Genomic DNA, 18,538 nt, shown 5'->3' with positions numbered 1-18,538 from the left:
TTTATAGATATATAAAAACTTAAAAAATTGGCACTCTTCTTCTTCTTTCAATTATTATACTTTTATTATTGTCAAATATAATTGATTTCTAATTGGCTTTTACGGTTTAGATGATCATTTCATTTGTTTTTTCTTGTTTTTCTTTATCCATAAGTTTCTTGTTTTAGCCAATCAATATCTAAAAACTAAAAAAACAAATTGAGCTCTTCTTTCAATTATTATAATTATATTATTGGAATATAAAATTGCTTTGGCTTTTACTGTTTTGATGATTATTTCATGTGTTTATTTTTTTCTTGTTTTTCTCAATCCTTAAGTTTCTTTTTTAGCTTATCAATATCTAAGAAAAAATCCAGCAAATATCTCATATCTATTTCGTATTGTGTTTTACCAGTTTTTAATTTTTGTTGATTATTTAGTGTTTATCATAATTTTCTCTCAATTAGTATAATTCATATGCCTTTAAATACCTAAAAACTAACAAATAAAACTAAGCAAACACGTCCATTATTATAATTTACACGTTTACGAGCTGTAGTATAGACAATGCATCTTTCAATTACATATTAATGACTCAACCACTGTGTTTTGTTTTGCCTTATGACAATTTTGTCATTTATTGTGGTTCATCCAATTAACAGTAAATAGTATTTCATGGATAGCTTTCTTTGGACTTTTGACTTACCATATTCAAGAATTTCTAACATAGTTACTGGCAGCATTCATACTTAATGCTTGTATCGTACATTAAAAATAATCAACCTGTAACATCGGTACACATTGCAAAATAAAGTCTAGTATATGTACTAAACTATGGAATTTCACTGCAAAATTTATAAAGCTTGTATGTTTTTTTTTTTTTTTTTTGTGTGGTGCTTTTACGTTGCATGGAACCACTAGTTATTTAGCAACGGGACCAACGGCTTTAAGTGACTTCCGAACCCACGTCAAGTGAACTTCTATCACCAGAAATACACATCTCTCACTCCTCAACGGAATGGCCTAGAATCGAACCCACGACCAACGGGGTGGGACGCTAATACCATACCAACCACGCTGCTAAAGCTTGTATATATGCCTATGGCTGCCATAAACTAGTTATTTACAGATGTTATTTACACTACTGATAGATCCATTCCAAACTTGCAAAAAAGCACCAAAATTAGAATTGCACACACTTTCTATAAATTTTGGCACCTCAAATCTGTAGGATTAGGTCCCAGCTTTATATTTTTATTCACTGGTTAAAACACATTGCAATTTTAGTCTACAATGACAGGGCAGCAAATATTCCCCAACGTGATCTACTGCTAGCTGTGGGATTCAAATGATTTCAGATCTAAGTAACCAGCCAACAAGAACTTTACAATAAATTAATATAACATAACAGCAACAAATTATCTAACTACAAACTTCCTGGTTAGGTTACTTACTAACATTGTCCACATGCTAGATAAGGGTCATATTTCCATGTTCTCTCAAAATACTTTACTGTGCAGGAAAACTAAAACTACGACTACAAAAATAAATTTATTTTATGAATATCTTAAAATATGTATAATATAGATGATCGACGAAATCACATCCGATTCAAGATTACAAATCAATTTTTCTTCCATGCACTTACAAGCTTCAACCTTTCACTGAAATAAATACTCATATATCTTTACAGGCTGTCAGCAGAGGATTTCAAATGAGTAACAATAAAAAAATAGTGCCATCTTATCACTTCAACTCCAAGCATTTGTTTATCTATCAATTTCACCTTCAATCCCCATTGATTTTTTTAGCCTTAATAAGACCCATTATAACTCAAACCCACAACCCAAGAGGTCTTATAGTTTCCACAACTCTTTTAAAAAGGCAGAGGGACTTTTTCCTACACTCAAATTTACTGTCAAACTGGAGTTGTAGTTATTGTTTGTATGGTGCTTTTACATTGCATGGAACCGGTGGTTATTCAGCAACGGGACCAACGGCTTTATGTGACTTCCGACCACGTCGAGAGTGAACTTTTATCACCAGAAATACACATTTCTCACTCCTCAATGGAATGGCCGAGAATCGAACCCACGACCACCGAGGTGGGACGCTAACACCATACCAACCACGCTGCTGAGGCGCTGGAGGAGCTGTAGTTAGAACCCGCATAATGGACATACAAATGTGACCAAAACACTGTATGATAAGTAACAATACATCAGCAATAGAAAGTCAAAGACTAGACTCATATAAAAATAAATAGCAATATGGACCAAATAAACTTTGTCACATCTGTCAAAAGATATGAAGGAACTCATCCCTCTTAAAAGGTTCTCACCAAAGTGACCAGATATACAGCAGTACTCTACTGTTTATGGTTAAGTTTACAAAGTATCAAAATACATTTTATTCATACAGAGAAAACCCAAATAATTAAAGAATGTTCACAAGTACCAGTAACACTAACTTTTTACTTAACTTCACAAAACCATGGTCCTGTTTGTGCTATCAAAATTAGTAAAGGAGTGATGATACCAAAAATAAAATTTTTTACAGTATTGGAAAAGACATTCAACAATCATAAGAAGGATGTCAGATTAACACAGAATTGGTACCAACAGTAAAATTACAACCAATGACTAAAGTAGAACTCAGACATGACAATTACCAGTAAACATTAGCAACAAGCCCACAGTGAATCTCAAATTTGCGTACTACTCTTAGCAAAATTTATCTGCATTATGGCCAACACCCACAGATAAAAATATCATGTGTCCATCTCTCTGGCACTTAAAATACCTCTCCCTTTATATCAGCGATTGTCTATAAGGAATTCATGTATTGCTTGATTCAATTCTTTTATCAACTCTACCTGCTTGTCTTCAGGCTGAATCAATTTCAGCATTTTTGTTACATGCGAGCCGTACCTTTTTGCTAAGTCTGACTGAACGTAACCCACTTCTGACTGAATGTCACAGACTTCCCCACTTCTGGCTGACTCATCAGGTCTGAAAATGCTGGCTTTGTTCTCTGGAATACTGTCCATATGAGGTAGACTTGTCTCTCTAGTCTCTTCATCTTGTTGCACAGAATGTCTGGAAAGTTGACTGTGAGTTGATGCAAAACTGTAGACTTTAACCTGTGCACCGTCTATGTCTTCGATTTCCTCTGTGAGCTCTAAGACTGTGGCATCATGAAAGGCATCGAGATTCTCTTCTTTCTGGGAAAAAAATATTGAACAAAGTACAAGTTATTTCCTAAAACAATGTTAAATAATTAAAAGATTCTTGTAAAAGCTCAGGGAGATTAAAAGTCTTGAATATAAAAAATTAGATATATGCTCTCTTATCAAGTTCTAAAATTACATTAAGATATTCACCAATAACTTTTTCTAGTTAAGCTGAAAGAAGTAAATTTGTTAAAATGTTAGAATATATCCACTACTAACTACTGTCAAAGTCAAAAAAAAGGTAAGAATGATGTGATCTTTGTAAAGTATTAATTGTATAATTTATTTGATTAGTGTGAAAGTTGGAAAGCCCACCAGCATGCATAAAATTAAATACCATAATAACTGGATTCCCTACAGTTACTTGGTAATGCTTTGCACTGACGCTAATACATTAACGCAACTCAATATTTATCTACTCATCTCAATCAACATATTAACACAACTTTACACACCCAATAGTAAATATTTAGGATATGTATTATTACAAATATCATGTACAACTGCAAATTTTTTTTAAAATCTATCTACAATACAGATAAAATCTATCTACAATACAGATAAGATACAGTACATAACATTTAAAGACTTGTAAAGTACTGTAGTGCAATACACTTACAATTTCAATACCTCTGAAAACTACACTTCCTTGATCTTCCCTCCCAAGAACAGGTGGAAAAATCAGCTCTATTGTGGGAGATCTCTGATCTGGCATGTCATCTGAAAATTATATGAAACATTAAGTATGTTAAATTATTAAATAAAAAATAGCAGGAATAAGGCAACTTATTTTGAATACATTACTCAAAACTATCATTACAAATACAGCAGAAAACCTCCAAAACTAACTAGTAAATGTTTACAAAAAAACAAAAAGTATGTTAATATTTTTATTAAAAGGTTTTCATAAATTTTTATGCATATATACATATACAACTGAATTCTGAAGGCCATCAGAAATAAACCAAAAAGCATTGTGCATTCAATTTAAACTCTGATGGCCAAGTTTTGCTAAGTACTTTCAATGAGTCATCTTTCTGGGTCTAGAAATGGAACAATGGAGTGAACACCAATGTATAATTAGCAAAAGTATAACTAAATTGAGCTTATTCCTTAAGCATCTCACTTGGATAATTATTAAACGACTAAAAAATGTTTTGCATATTAAGACTTTCCAACCAAACTTCCCTACTTACCAAACTGTACATGACTCGGATGATGAACAATTTCCGTCTGAACGGTTTCTTCACCTTGCTCGGACACAATGAGTTCTGAGCTTCTATCAAACCTTGGGAAGTAGACTGGTTGGTTCACAAGTTCAGTATGCAATAACCCTTCTGAATTTCCTGTAGCAACAGAGTCAGTATTGTCTTGCTTCTCTCGCTTGTATTCTGAAACATAAATTTTAAGGGTAATAAGAATTGCAAGCTTTAGGAAACATCCTTTTTGTACGGGACAATATTTGTCTTACATTTCATACATCATTTACTAATAACGTATATCCCCTCTTCTCTTGATAATTAAGAGCACAGAGCTCAGATTTTGATAGATTGTATGTGGCAAAAACTACCCAAGTTACACAATTCATAGAAATCTTATTACAGTAAGCAACTGCGTAATGCACTCTACATACAAATCAAGCTTTCTCATTAAATTAAAACTATAACCACCAGTAAAAATATTTTCAGCACATTATGAATTATCATACCTCATCACAGAACACTGGAAATATTAATGAAAATAGTAAGAAGAAACACAATGTTATCATATGGCAACCTGGCTCGGAACTTACTGGCATGCATTTCGTAGTGTCTCTTCAGGGTAGCATTACGTTTAAACTTTGCACCGCAAATCTTGCACTTGAACATGCGAACTGTACTGTGGACTCGGAGGTGATCGCTTAGATTCCCACTGGTTGTGAAAGCTTTCGGACAATAGTTGCACTGGAAAGGCTTCTCTCCAGTATGAACGCGCAAGTGAATTTTCATCGTATGCGACTTGAAAAATTCCTTCAAGCATACAGGACACTTGTAATACTTTTCACCACTCTGAGCCATCTTGTACAATGATTTGGCTTGCCTGTACTATTCTGCAAAAATATGTTGAATATTAAATTTATGATGAATAAAAATAACAGAAACTGTCAGAGCCTGAACAATGCAATATGAAACTTGAAAAGAAGTTATGAATAAAAAAATCACATTTGTTATAGTATACTTTCCAAATTTCATCCTAGTAGAACAATACAATATTTGGAATAAAAATAAATAAAAATACTATACCTCTTGGCCCGATATTTGATTACCTAATTAAACTGGTATGTAACGTTTAATTTTTGTAATTTCAAGTCAATACAGTATATTCCGGAAATTTTCTGGTACAGTACATGGGCTATGCTATGCCTATGGTTAGGTTAGGTTAATCAAGGTTTGATCAAGTAATGGACAATTCAAAAAAGCAGGTTAGGCTGGTATAAATGATGTACGTATACAGCTATACTGGAAGTCTAGATTACAAAGAAGCAGTATCTTATAGATTCAAAATAACAACGATGTGCAGAGCTTTAAAAATTGTAAATAGTCCAGCAAAAACCAAAGATTTATTTAAAGATCCAGATTGTTTCTGGAATACAAAAATGATCCCATCCTTCCCTGTTAGAGCTAATAGATTATTTAATGACAATGACCTTTATAATATTAAATTTTACAATTTTAACAACATAATGCCTCCATGGTTGATATGTAACAAATTATGTACAATACCCATAAATAAGTTGAATAATCCCCTCGCAATGAAACAATATGCTCTGGAACATATCAAGATACACAATAATAATCATATATATATACTGATGGTTCAAAAGATGATATGGGAGTTGAATTCGCTGTTTACAGAAACAACATAAAGATCCAAGCCTCCTTACAAAGCAAAGCATCAGTGTTCACTGCTGAATTACTAGCAATAAAAACAGCATTAACAACTATATCTGAAAACCAGTTTAATGAAGTAACCATCTTTAGCGATTCACTAAGTTCAATAAATGCAATGAGCTCTTATACTCCAAAAAATAAAATTATAAATGAAATTAGACATACATTACATGAAATGGAAAGACAAAAGATATCTGTTACTCTATGTTGGATACCATCTCACATAGGATTAGAAGGCAATGAAAAAAGCGGACACCTATGCAAAAGAGGCTAGAACACTCCCAATATCAGCAGAATTATTACCACTAGAAGATTATATTAGACACAGCAAAAAAGTAATTAAGAAAAAATGGCAAAATAATTGGAGGGAAAACCATCCTAACAACAAATTAAGAGAAATAAAAGAAACTGTAGACCTGTGGCCATCATCCTCAGAAATGCAGCAAGAATTCAGTAATATTGACACGAATAAGAATTGGTCACACTAACTGACACATGGCTACCTAATGAGTAACCCCCATGCCCCTATACCTATGTGCAAAATATGTAATGTACAAATAACAGTAAAAGATATTTTTAAAATCTGTCCAAAATATAAAATCCAAAGAGACATATTATTCAGAAGATATTCTTTTAGAGAAATATTGTCAGAAAGTAACAAATTTTAACATTTTAATATTCTAAAATTCCTTAAATTTAATCATTTATACGATAAAATATATTATATAATAATTTATAATATATTACTCCAGATAGTAAATATTTATTTTTTAGATAATATATATTCCAGATAACAAATATTTATTTATTTATTTATTTTCTTAATAATTTATAAAGATTTTAAGTAGCATGTCTAATCCTTCGGGCCAGCCCTAGGAGAGTTAATATTAACTCAGTGGTCTGGTTAAACTAAAGTTTAAAAAAATGCACAAAAAAAAAAAACAAAGAAGAAATAGACTTTTAATTTTAATGATAAAAAGTATAGCTATTCTTGGTAAAACAATAAAATAGATCTGCAAGGACTATTATCTTGGAAATTGATTTTTCCTGTACTTTTAGCATTGCTGATGAAGGAGGTGGTGTTTATTGACTGTTAATTATTAATAACCTCATATCTACTCAACATGGTTGGGGACCCTATGGGAACGCAGGGTTTTGGGTGGGCAGAAATCGTTGGGAGAGAGACCGGACTGTCATTTAGTTGATATATAATGGTTCCGTGCATCTAGGGTAAAAAACCGCATGGTACAGGGGTGGACCATGTACGATCAATGTGTACAACCCCAAGAAAAGTACATTATAAAGCGTCCTGACACCGGAGTAGAGGTCTTTAGCTCCGTTTCTCACCAACAACAAGTCGCGACTGATACCCATCTCCGATGTCTGGACGCGTTATAATGTACTTTTTTTGGGGTTGTTCACGTTGATCGTACATGGTCCACCCCTGTACCATGCGGTTTTTTACCCTACAAGACATTAAAGAGCCATAGTTAATACCCAATGTGGAGCAATCCCTTAATTCTACCCTATTCTTACATGAAGGATCCCTATTTAACAGAAAACTTGGTAGATCTAAGCGTGTATTCCGCAGCAAACTGTACTGTGGCAGTTGACATTTTTCTATAAAATTTTACCTCCTGAACAAGAATTTAAAGCAATTACAATTACCGAAAACTTAAATTTTTTTCCCTACAGGTAAATTACCATATAATCTTAAACCGTCCAAACTTAACCTTCATTTGACCTAACGTGACCTTAGGTATTGTGCCCTTATTTGGACAGAGGGGGGTTCTGCCCCCAATTCTATTATATTGTCGACATTTAGAGCCGTCTTGATATACCTAGCTAGTCCCTCCCTACCTATCAGCTGGTCTGTTGCATACAGTAAGCTATGGTACAATCGGCTCTACTACTAGGCTATTTACTATTACGTCAGTGATGTTTCAATACAACCAAAAATTAACAGCTGTTGGCCAAAGCAAGTAGCTATCAAAATACAATTACCATAAATAAATCGAATACTAAAACAAACCAAAATAAGAGGATTTAAATGAGTCACTTACAACTCTTGCGGTAACCAGTTTGTTTACATTTGTGGGAAGGATGGTTACGTTTTGTACGACTATACATGCAAATATAATTAATTATTGAATATAATAATGAATAATGTTGACTATATCCGTACGTACAATGTGGAAAATGTGCATTTCTATAGTCGGTATGTAACAAAATAATTTTAACTCTTATGATAAGAATGTTTACGATTTCTTGCGTAGAAACCGCACCCAATAAAAAAATTCGTTTATGTCATCATATTTTGTATATTGGGATTTTTGAAATCTGACTATACAAAAAATATTCATTGCGATCTTCCACGAAAACGTCTATTTTCGAGTTCTGGTGACCATATTTTGATATATAGCCGGAAATGACTTTGCTACTCAGTTATGCTAATGACATTTTTATATATTCTAACGATCACAAAACAGGCCTTTTAAACATCTTAATAGTAACAAGACAGCCATTGTAAAATTTTAACTAAACAGAAATCTTACAGAAAAATCTTATAAAAAAATGTTACGATGCACTACATAACTGTAGATGTGTATAAAATGTCAATTATAAACGACTAAATCACCTCGCAAGTACTATGTAAGGCAACGTTACATAGACTGTAACTGAAGCTTTAAAGTTACTAAAGTACTATAGACAAAGGTCAAATTTGTGCTGTAAGCTAAGTCGAAAAGGATAACGAGTTTTCGTTGAGCCTGATGACATTCAAGACCCCCAAAACTCGCAAAAGGCCCTGGCAACCAGGCTGTCTAGTGTCTAGTCTACCCCGGCCAGTGAATCTTCGCACACTCAAGTGATAAGTGCCATAGTCAGATCCCGGAAGATGGATCTAAGCTCTTAGCCTTTACAACACTATAAATATCCACCATCTACAGTGAATCAGATTAGTGTCTACTTCAAATTTAGCGTATAAAGGTGAGATGGAAGTGTTGTTTAGCGTAAAAATGACAGGAATTATGGCAGATGACGAGATAGTCGATCGATGCGTTGAATTAACGAGTCCTTTCTTGCATTTTCGACACGACATACACACACTTAGCACTTTTTTAAGAGTATGACTTACACGACGAGCATAATTCACGTGTGATATCTTCTCATATTTTTTTTAATATGCCTGCCTCATTTGCAGATGGCGACGAACAATGTTGGCCTTCGAGTAGACCAGCTAACAACTCCGGCGTTTTTGGTCGACTACGCTCAAGTTAAAAGCAATTGCAATAACATGCTGGAGACTTGCAATAAAATGGGTGTGCGCTTGCGCGCTCAAACGAAGACACACAAGACCATGTTGGTAAAAGATTCGGTGTTTGTATGAATGTAACACGCTCGAGTCGGCCTACGATATGCGCCCTCTCGAGTGCTTCCTCGTTAAACTTGTTAACATTAATTACCGCTTCAAGATTGAACCTCCTCACCTGTGACCTTTACAGCTTCTCATTCAAAGCCCCCAAGCTAATTTGCAAACTATTTTTTTGCTCCATTTAATAATCAATGCAAAATATATGTCTTTAATCAAAATAAATGTCACCAATTAAACCCAAGTCACCGCCACCAGAGAGGGCGCGGAGCTTCAGACGGGAGGAACGAAGAAATGCTTGGTGACATCCACGTTGGACGAATCCGAATTCTACGCTGACCATGGCTTCGACGACATTCTCTACGGTTACCCGCTGATTCCCTTCCATATGTCTAGAGTTACGGCTTTGACAAAGTTAGTGAATGTATAATCTACCTAATATGTATTTCTTAGTACTGAAGATGAATTATATATAACATTATTATATATGATATATTATATATTATATAGTTTTATATTTATATAATATATAAATATATATATAATATTAAATATAGATATATATATATATATATTATATTATACATATATAATATAATTATATATATATATATATATGTAATATATTATAATACATATATACTATATATCATATATATATTAATATATATAATATATATAATATATCTCTATATATATATATATATATATATAAATATAAATATATATATATATATGTGTGTGTATATATATATACACACACACACACACACACACACACACACATATATATATATTATATATATATATATATATATATATATATATATATATATATATATATATAATGTAAAACTGTATCTCTTGCACAATTGTTCAGTGCATTATTACAATTAATAACAGGACCTCATTTAAACTGGATGGTATCCAGCAGAGGTACTGATTCCAGAAAGGTTACATTTAAGCTTTCCAGGACTAACTGTCCTCATTGTCTGGTATCTGTAGGATATATATGTGCATACTAATATATAAGTATAATATTGTTTCTGTCGATCCAGGAGACTGGAAAAGTTCCACGTGATGGTCGACTCGAGACTGGCAGTAGAGACATTGTTGGAATCCCCGCCGCCTTCACCGAAGACCTGGTCAGTCTTCTTAAAGGTCGACTGCGGCAACGGAAGAGGTGAGTGAAGAGTTTACTGGATACAGGAGACTATAACTTAGCTCAAAGTTATACTGAGTTTCAATACAATTATTTACTATTGTTTGGCTCCAAACAGCTGGTATTTGGTGGGAAGACAGAGAGAAAGTTTACAGGCTAAATGTGACATAGTTTCCTCAAAGTTACTCTGAGTTTTAATATAATATTTACTATTATTTGGCTCTAAACAGCTGGCGTCTGGTGGGAAGACGAGGAGGGAATAGAACTGGCCTTGAGTCTCAGCTCAGCTCCGTCAAGGATCACCTTCTGTGGTGTTTACGTACACTGTGGTAACACCTACCATGTGGATGACCCCAAAGATGTCGACACACTGAGGGATGAGAATATCGGTGAGTATAACCATTATAGTATGCGATCATACACTACCTTACTCTCTCACGGTATATAATGATATGAACCTGTATTTAGTGTGTAAGAAAAATTCCTTGTTTCCCCATTTTCCTGGGCAGAAACAAAAAGAAGCATATATAAATCAATTTAAATAAAGTCGTTAACTTCGTATATACACGAACATATTTTATATTCAGAACGTCTGCTCAAATTTGTGGAGAAGGCCAGGACACGAGGGGTCATCTGCCCTACAGTTGGAATTGGCTCAACGCCCTCCTGCAGAAGGCCAGCCGATACCATGAAGAAACTGACCGAGTTGCATCCGGGGAACTACGCCTTTCTGGGTAAGGGTGAAATGAATGCTTTGTCTGTATAAACAATACAAGTATTAAACATGTCACCTAAGTTTGACAGTGCTCCCATAAACAGTACTGTCATGGCTATATTTAAGCCTGTTAGGGCCTGGTCTGGTAAGATGCTGCACCAGAGGTCAGATTAGGTCATGTTAGGGTGCTACTTTGCATTCTTTATCAGTTGTATCTACCTGTGCGATTAGGGGCTGTCCCATTTCATATTGTGTCCAACTGAACCCGTTCAGATTTGTCCACCTACTATATAGGTATAATAGGAAACAATTTGACAAGTAGAATACCACTGCATTTGGTCAGGACTCAGAAGGGTGATCAACAATGAAAATGATCAGAATAAAAAATGGGACAATTGGAGGCATGGAGGAATTTCCAAGACTGGCAGTACAGAGAAAAAAGAGTATAAGAGGGGAGGCAGTGGTTGCTGATTAGACAACTTGCCTTTAAATGCAGTTCAGCAAAAGTGCCAAAACATGGCCCAAAATAAGAAAGTCATAACACAGAAGCACATAATACTACCTATTTTGGACTTGAAATACCTGACGCAATTTTCACCCAATATTTGGAGTAACACGTGAAAATATAATGTTCTTTACGCTCGTTTTTCTTATTTTAAGACGTCCAACAATCAACTTTAGGCTCGTGCTCCCTCGAAGACATTGCCTGCTGCGTCGCCACGAGAATCATAGGCCATTACCCACACAGAAACCAAGTAAGAAAGAAACAATAAACGATTCAGTCTTTCAGTTGTGATTACTATTAATAAAACCACTTAATCCTGTTCTCTGGAGCTGGATATTTATGTCAGTCCTCTCTTTCTCTCTGAAAGATGTTGATCGACTGCGGTTTCACTGGACTCACCAAACAAGGAGAAGGGAAGATGCCTTCTGGATACTGCGTCATCAAGGATCATCCCAACCTCAAGTAAGACTGCCAAGAGAATTGTGACCTGAGATAAGGTTTCAGTCGTTCTGTAACTGTGAAGGGAAAATAACTTTGGTTTATAATTTGCGTCAGTTAAAACATTATTTGAAGCTTCAACAGTCTAAGTTATTTAATTTGCAGAATTTCATCCTATCAAATGTCACTCTCTCTTCAACAGACTTTGCAGTATGACCCAAGAAATTGGGTTTGTGGAGACAATAAAAGGGAAATTAGACTATGCAAAGTACCCAATCGGAACAATGCTCTTCCTACTTCCCTGGCACGTAAGTAGTACTAGAAAAAAACACACACTAATAACAGCAGCAATAGCAGCAGTATGAATAACTTGATTCTTAAAGAAAACTCAATTCTATACAAATAAAAAATTTTGGCCACACAGGCCTAATTAAATGAGTGTATGTGCCTCTGTGTTTGGTTATGATCTTTTGAACATTGGCATATGATATGTATTTTCAAGTAATTGTAGCTCTTCAAAGATACATAGAGAAGGCAAAAATATTCATATTTTGATAATAAAGTAACGTTAAATGACATAAGTTTCTGTAGTTATGATAATTTCGTTCTGATGCGAGACAGGAAGATTAGAATAAGCTAATTATAAATTTTTAATATAGTAAAAAATAAAACTTATCTACAATTTGGAATCTTCGTTTATCTCCTGTTTTCCCAGACTTACACCTTCGCGTCTAGTCTAGCTAGAGGCATTAAGGTCGAAAATAGCACTGACTTTAACGCTAATAATCAACATTTCTTCCAACAGTCTTGTGCAACAGCAGCTATGTACCCCGTCTACAATGTCGTTCAAGACGGCAGGGTGATTGCAGAATGGAAGCCCACGAGAGGGTGGTAAAACCAAGAGATGAACCACGAAAATTTTGACTAAATTGTTCTCTGATGTTATGTCAAACTGGAGTAAAGGTTATTTGGGAAATGGGAGATTCGAATATGTTTTAATTACCTTTCCTGGACGTCTCAGATGCTTTCCGTGTGATATTTCAAGAAAGGCAGTGCATGTGGGGGTATTATTTAGATAGGTGGGCAGTTTAAGTGCCTGTTCGGGTTATAATTATTTCTAATATACGCTCAAATCTGCCCTATGTGTTTGTGGGTCGCGTCCCTTCCTAAAAAAATACATAAATAAGTAAAATATGAGAACTGCATTGCATCACGATATTGCAGCTGTTGGAACAGAAAACTATACACACTGACATAAGCCCCAATAAAAAAATATAGTTTGATACAGATAAAAAAACAATGAAAGAAAACCATTTTTTTTGTCAAAACCCAAAGAACTACTGCACCCTCAGACGACGGCAACAGACAACCCAAGGCCATAGAACACCACGGCACTTTTCAAGAGACAAACAGGGCAGTGCGCTGGGTCCCAGTGTGTTTTGAGCTCAGGAGGCATAAAAGCAATATGAGGACACACTCAAAGAAGTGGTGTGACAATGAAAGGCTAGTTTATTATTATTATTATTTATTTATTTTTTTTTTTGCTCTATCACAGTCCTCCAATTCGACTGGGTGGTATTTATAGTGTGGGGTTCCGGGTTGCATCCTGCCTCCTTAGGAGTCCATCACTCTTCTTACTATGTGCGCCGTTTCTAGGATCACACTCTTTTGCATGAGTCCTGGAGCTACTTCAGCCTCTAGTTTTTCTAGATTCCTTTTCAGGGATCTTGGGATCGTGCCTAGTGCTCCTATGATTATGGGTACAATTTCCACTAGCATATCCCATATCCTTCTTATTTCTATTTTCAGGTCTTGATACTCAACCATTTTTTCCCTCTCTCTTTCTTCAACACGGGTGTCCCATGGTATTGCGACATCAATGAGCGATACTTTCTTCTTGACTTTGTCAATCAAGGTCACGTCTGGTCTATTTGCACGTATCACCCTATCTGTTCTGATACCATAGCCCCAGAGCATCTTTGCCTGATCGTTTTCTATCACTCCCTCAGGTTGGTGCTCGTACCACTCATTACTGCAAGGTAGCTGATGTTTCTTGCACACGCTCCAGTGGAGGGCTTTTGCCACTGAATCATGCCTCTTTTTGTACTGGTTCTGTGCAAGTGCCGGGCATTCCCTTGCTATGTGGTTTATGGCTTCATTTTTCGTATTGCACTTCCTACATATGGGAGAGATGTTATTTCCGTCTATCGTTCTTTGAACATATCTGGTTCTTAGGGCCTGATCTTGTGCCGCTGTTATCATTCCTTCAGTTTCCTTCTTTAGCTCTCCCCTCTGTAGCCATTGCCATGTGTCATCGCTGGCTAGTTCTTTAGTCTGTCTCATGTATTGTCCGTGCATTGGTTTGTTGTGCCAGTCCTCTGTTCTGTCTGTCATTCTCCTGTCTCTGTATATTTCTGGGTCTTCGTCTACTTTTATTAGTCCTTCTTCCCATGCACTCTTTAGCCACTCGTCTTCACTGGTTTTCAGATATTGCCCCAGTGCTCTGTTCTCGATGTTGACGCAGTCCTCTATACTTAGTAGTCCTCTCCCTCCTTCCTTTCGTGTTATGTATAGTCTGTCCGTATTTGCTCTTGGGTGTAGTGCTTTGTGTATTGTCATATGTTTCCTGGTTTTCTGATCTATGCTGCGGAGTTCTGCCGTCGTCCATTCCACTATTCCTGCGCTGTATCTGATTACTGGCACTGCCCATGTGTTTATGGCTTTTATCATATTTCCGGTGTTGAGTTTTGACTTGAGTCTCTGCATATATTCTTTCCTGATCGTGTCTTTCATCTTTTGGTGTTTTATATCCCCTCCTTCCATTATTCCCAGGTATTTGTATCCAGTCTCAATCTATGTGTTTGATGTTGCTCCCATCTGGTAGCTTTATCCCTTCAGTTCTCGTTACTTTGCCCTTTTGTATGTTGACTAAGGCGCATTTTTCTATTCCAAATTCCAACTCCATCTTGATGTCCCCAGATACAATCCTTACAGTCTGGATTAGGGTATCTATTTCCTTGATGCTCTTACCATACAGCTTGATGTCGTCCATGAACATCAGATGGTTGATTCTGTTGCCTCTTTTCTTGAGTTGGTACCCGGCATCCATCTTCTGTAGTACTTTTGTCATGGGAATCATGGCTACTACGAAGAGTAGTGGGGATAGTGAGTCACCCTGGATGATCCCTCTCCTGATATTAACCTCTGCTAGTCTTATTCCAGAGCTTGTAAGTATTGTATTCAAGTTGCGCATTCTATTTTTGAGGAAGCTGATGGTGTTTTCCTCTGCCCCATATATTTTCAGGCATTCTATTAGCCATGTGTGTGGTATTATTATTTTTCAATCATTATTATTATTATTATTCTTATTATTATTATTATTATTATTATTATTATTATTATTATTATTATTATTATTATTAATTATTATTATTATATGTGTTTTTGTTGTTAATAAAGAAGTTAGGAGTTTAATCTTACCAGCTGATGCAGTGAGAGGGTCCTACGAGAGAGAGAGAGAGAGAGAGAGAGAGAAGCAAGCATGTACCGCTTAGTCGCGTAGCTACTGATATAAATAGACAAGAGAGATAAGGAAAATGGATTCTTCAAGGTTACACTTGGATTAGATTATCTTATATTTGGGCTACGTGTCTCTGTCAGAGAGTAACACGTCTGAGTTTGGCCCCCTAGAGGGGGAGAAGGGGGAGGGGGAGGGAGGGGTGGACACTGATAAGGGTAGGGAGGCTTGCCAAGTTTGCAGCTGGCAGGGTAATTTTGGAAACTTAATAATAACAAAAATAATAATATGTATCTATATATATACATATACATATACTTATATGCAACTTTGTAATATAATAATAATAATATAATAATGATATGTTCCATTTTCACTACACCCTTATGCAGCCCTTGATTCACAAAGATTTTGCATAGCTATGCAATTTGTTCCTGAATGAATTGATAGTAAATAGCTGTCAAACGGTTGTCAAGTCAGTGACTGTTTTGACAAGTCAGCAACTTACGGATCAGACTAGACCTACGAGTAGTTACGTTAAGGATCGTTCTAGACCTATGTATATTTACTTTACAGATCGTACTAAGCATATGTGTATACTCGGTTTTTTTTTTTTTTTTCCATCTGTCCACGCCCCTGTGGTGTTTGCGTATGGTAGCACTGAGTCCCAGGCTTTAAATCAAGTGGTTCTTAACCTTTTTTGGCAGCGACCCAAAATTTTGCACAAATCAACCATGGCGACCCAAGCCTGCATAGATATACACATTGTCTTTATAAGTAATACGATAATGCTTTTAAAAGCGGGTTACAGGAACAAAATTACATGCTGGGATGTTTATTAATACAAGTAGCACCTATAAATAACTGATATATGGAAAAAATATACAAACATATAATTGCTAGCCTCACAAAAACAAAAAGGTACATTTGGGTTTCATGCTATGAAATTAAATAGAATAATTATGTTGTGATATATCCCTGTGGAGAGAGAAATTCAAAATTATTCAGAACTTGACATGTAATGTGCTATTATTCTTATAATCAGTGAGAACCTTGACACTGAAGTGTGTTGACCAGCTCCTCAAATCTGGGTGATTTTGATGTTAGACTGCATCTTAGATCATCCTCAGGTTGTAGGCGGTTTCTGTACTTGGTCTTTGTAACTGTCAGGGCAGAAAATCCTGCCTCACACAAATATGTTGTAGCAAATGGAAGGAGGGCTTTCATGGCTTCACCTCCAAGAATTGGTTTTTCTTTGTTCACTTTCATCCAAAATGAGCTTAGTGATTCATGTTGCCTTTTAAAATCATAATGAAGTGCTTCATCACTCTGGATCTCAATGAGCTGCTCCTGTAGGTTGTTGATGTTTGACATTTCCTCAGGTAGGTCTTCAGCTTCAATGTTGAATGGGTTTCTGATCCAACTGTATTTATGTGCATTTTCTGGAATGCAATGGTCAAATTCTGTGATCAGATTGGACATGTGTTGCACAATAGTCTTGGACTTGGCTGAGAGAATAGTTTTCGTTCTCCAGAAGTATATTTAGGGAGGGAAATGATGGTGTTTTTCCTTCCTATACTTTATTCATCCACAACTTCAGTTTTCCTTTGATTGATGACAGTTTCTCAGAAAGCCCAACTAATGTCTGACCACGACCTTGCATTGAGATATTCAGGGAATTAATCTCAGCAAATATATCTGCAAGATATGCTACTTGCATCAACCAGTTTGAATCTGAGAATTTGTGGGCCAATTGATGTTTCTTTTCAGTCAGAAACATCTCGGTCTCAGTCCGCAGTGTTGCCAAAGCCACGGTAGAGATTATCGTACGGAAAACTTCAAATCGTTGGTTTTACATCGAAATTTCAAAACACTTCAAATAAATTTTCTGCTTTGGAGTTTTTATTTAATCATGGTCTGCTTAGAATCCTAAAACAATGCATCATAAATTTTAATCATTACAGTATATAATTATAATATATTTGTAGTGTGAAAATAATAATTTTCTGCAAACCCTTAGCGACCCAATAAAATGGCTTGGCGACCCAACTTTGGGTCGCGACCCAGGGGTTAAGAACCACTGTTTTAAATAGTTACGCTGTGTAAGTTTTAGGTAAATAAAAGGATATCTGGGTGTACATTTGCAACTGAAAAGTGTTTTAATAATTTACTGTGAATTACACCGTTAAAATTCTAAATGGGATATTGTTATTATTGTTGAATGTAAACTGCCTTTTCGGGGTGGCGAATGGAAAAAACACAGTACTAGACCTGTGTACTTACTTTAAGGATCGTACTAGACCTACGTGTAGTTACTTTAAGGTTCGTACTAGACCTATGTATACTTACTTCAAGGATCGTACTTGAGCTATGTGTAATTACTTTAAGAATCATACTAGACTTACATTTAGTTACTTTAAGGATCGTACTAGACATACTATCTATGTGTGCTTACTTTAAAGATCTACTAGACCTATGTTTACTTACTTTAAAGATCATAGTAGACCTATCTACGTATACTTACTTAAATGATCTTACTATTCAGCCTGCCTGTACTGGATATTACTTTCCTTAAATATCTTTAAGATATATTTCCTCAATCATCTGAAAGAAGTATTTATTCAACCTCATTCAGTCCTTTCTCCATCTAAAGTAATTTCATTCGCATTTTGAATTTATTACTTCTGTTC

General features: G+C 35.4%; 3 protein-coding genes across 7 annotated transcripts in view; 1 reads left to right on the top strand and 2 right to left on the bottom strand.

Annotated features, from left to right (window-relative positions):
* Positions 1-1,517: 1,517 nt before the first annotated feature.
* The window catches only part of LOC135203763 (zinc finger and BTB domain-containing protein 24-like), a 30,207-nt gene continuing 13,186 nt past the window's right edge, over positions 1,518-18,538 (bottom strand). For 3 of the 5 annotated variants that reach the window (XM_064233716.1, XM_064233717.1, XM_064233718.1), the window contains exons 3-6: positions 5,004-5,300; positions 4,408-4,602; positions 3,831-3,931; positions 1,518-3,202 (exon numbers count right to left, since the gene is read on the bottom strand). In XM_064233716.1, coding sequence (XP_064089786.1) covers positions 2,795-3,202; positions 3,831-3,931; positions 4,408-4,602; positions 5,004-5,268 — 969 coding nt within the window. In that variant the 5' untranslated portion in view covers positions 5,269-5,300 and the 3' untranslated portion in view covers positions 1,518-2,794. Of the gene's footprint in view, positions 3,203-3,830; positions 3,932-4,407; positions 4,603-5,003; positions 5,301-8,204; positions 8,287-9,277; positions 9,297-18,538 lie in introns of those variants that run through there. The other 2 variants (XM_064233720.1, XM_064233719.1) reach the window with 2 other exon arrangements.
* LOC135203762 (D-serine dehydratase-like) lies at positions 8,948-13,314 on the top strand. Its single transcript, XM_064233715.1, has 10 exons — positions 8,948-9,129; positions 9,344-9,501; positions 9,770-9,925; positions 10,570-10,694; positions 10,904-11,062; positions 11,261-11,407; positions 12,049-12,143; positions 12,261-12,355; positions 12,534-12,639; positions 13,137-13,314. Exons 2-10 carry the CDS (start codon positions 9,344-9,346, stop codon positions 13,224-13,226), a joined length of 1,131 nt encoding a protein of 376 aa, XP_064089785.1. The 5' UTR covers positions 8,948-9,129; the 3' UTR covers positions 13,227-13,314.
* On the bottom strand, positions 16,890-17,330 carry LOC135203467 (protein FAM200A-like). The gene has a single exon (XM_064233192.1). The coding sequence runs from the start codon at positions 17,328-17,330 to the stop codon at positions 16,890-16,892; it is 441 nt and encodes a 146-aa protein (XP_064089262.1).

Source organism: Macrobrachium nipponense, chromosome 36 (genome assembly GCF_015104395.2).
Source record: "Macrobrachium nipponense isolate FS-2020 chromosome 36, ASM1510439v2, whole genome shotgun sequence".
Taxonomy (NCBI): Eukaryota; Metazoa; Arthropoda; class Malacostraca; order Decapoda; family Palaemonidae; genus Macrobrachium; species Macrobrachium nipponense.
This window is presented reverse-complemented; position numbering and strand designations above follow the sequence as displayed.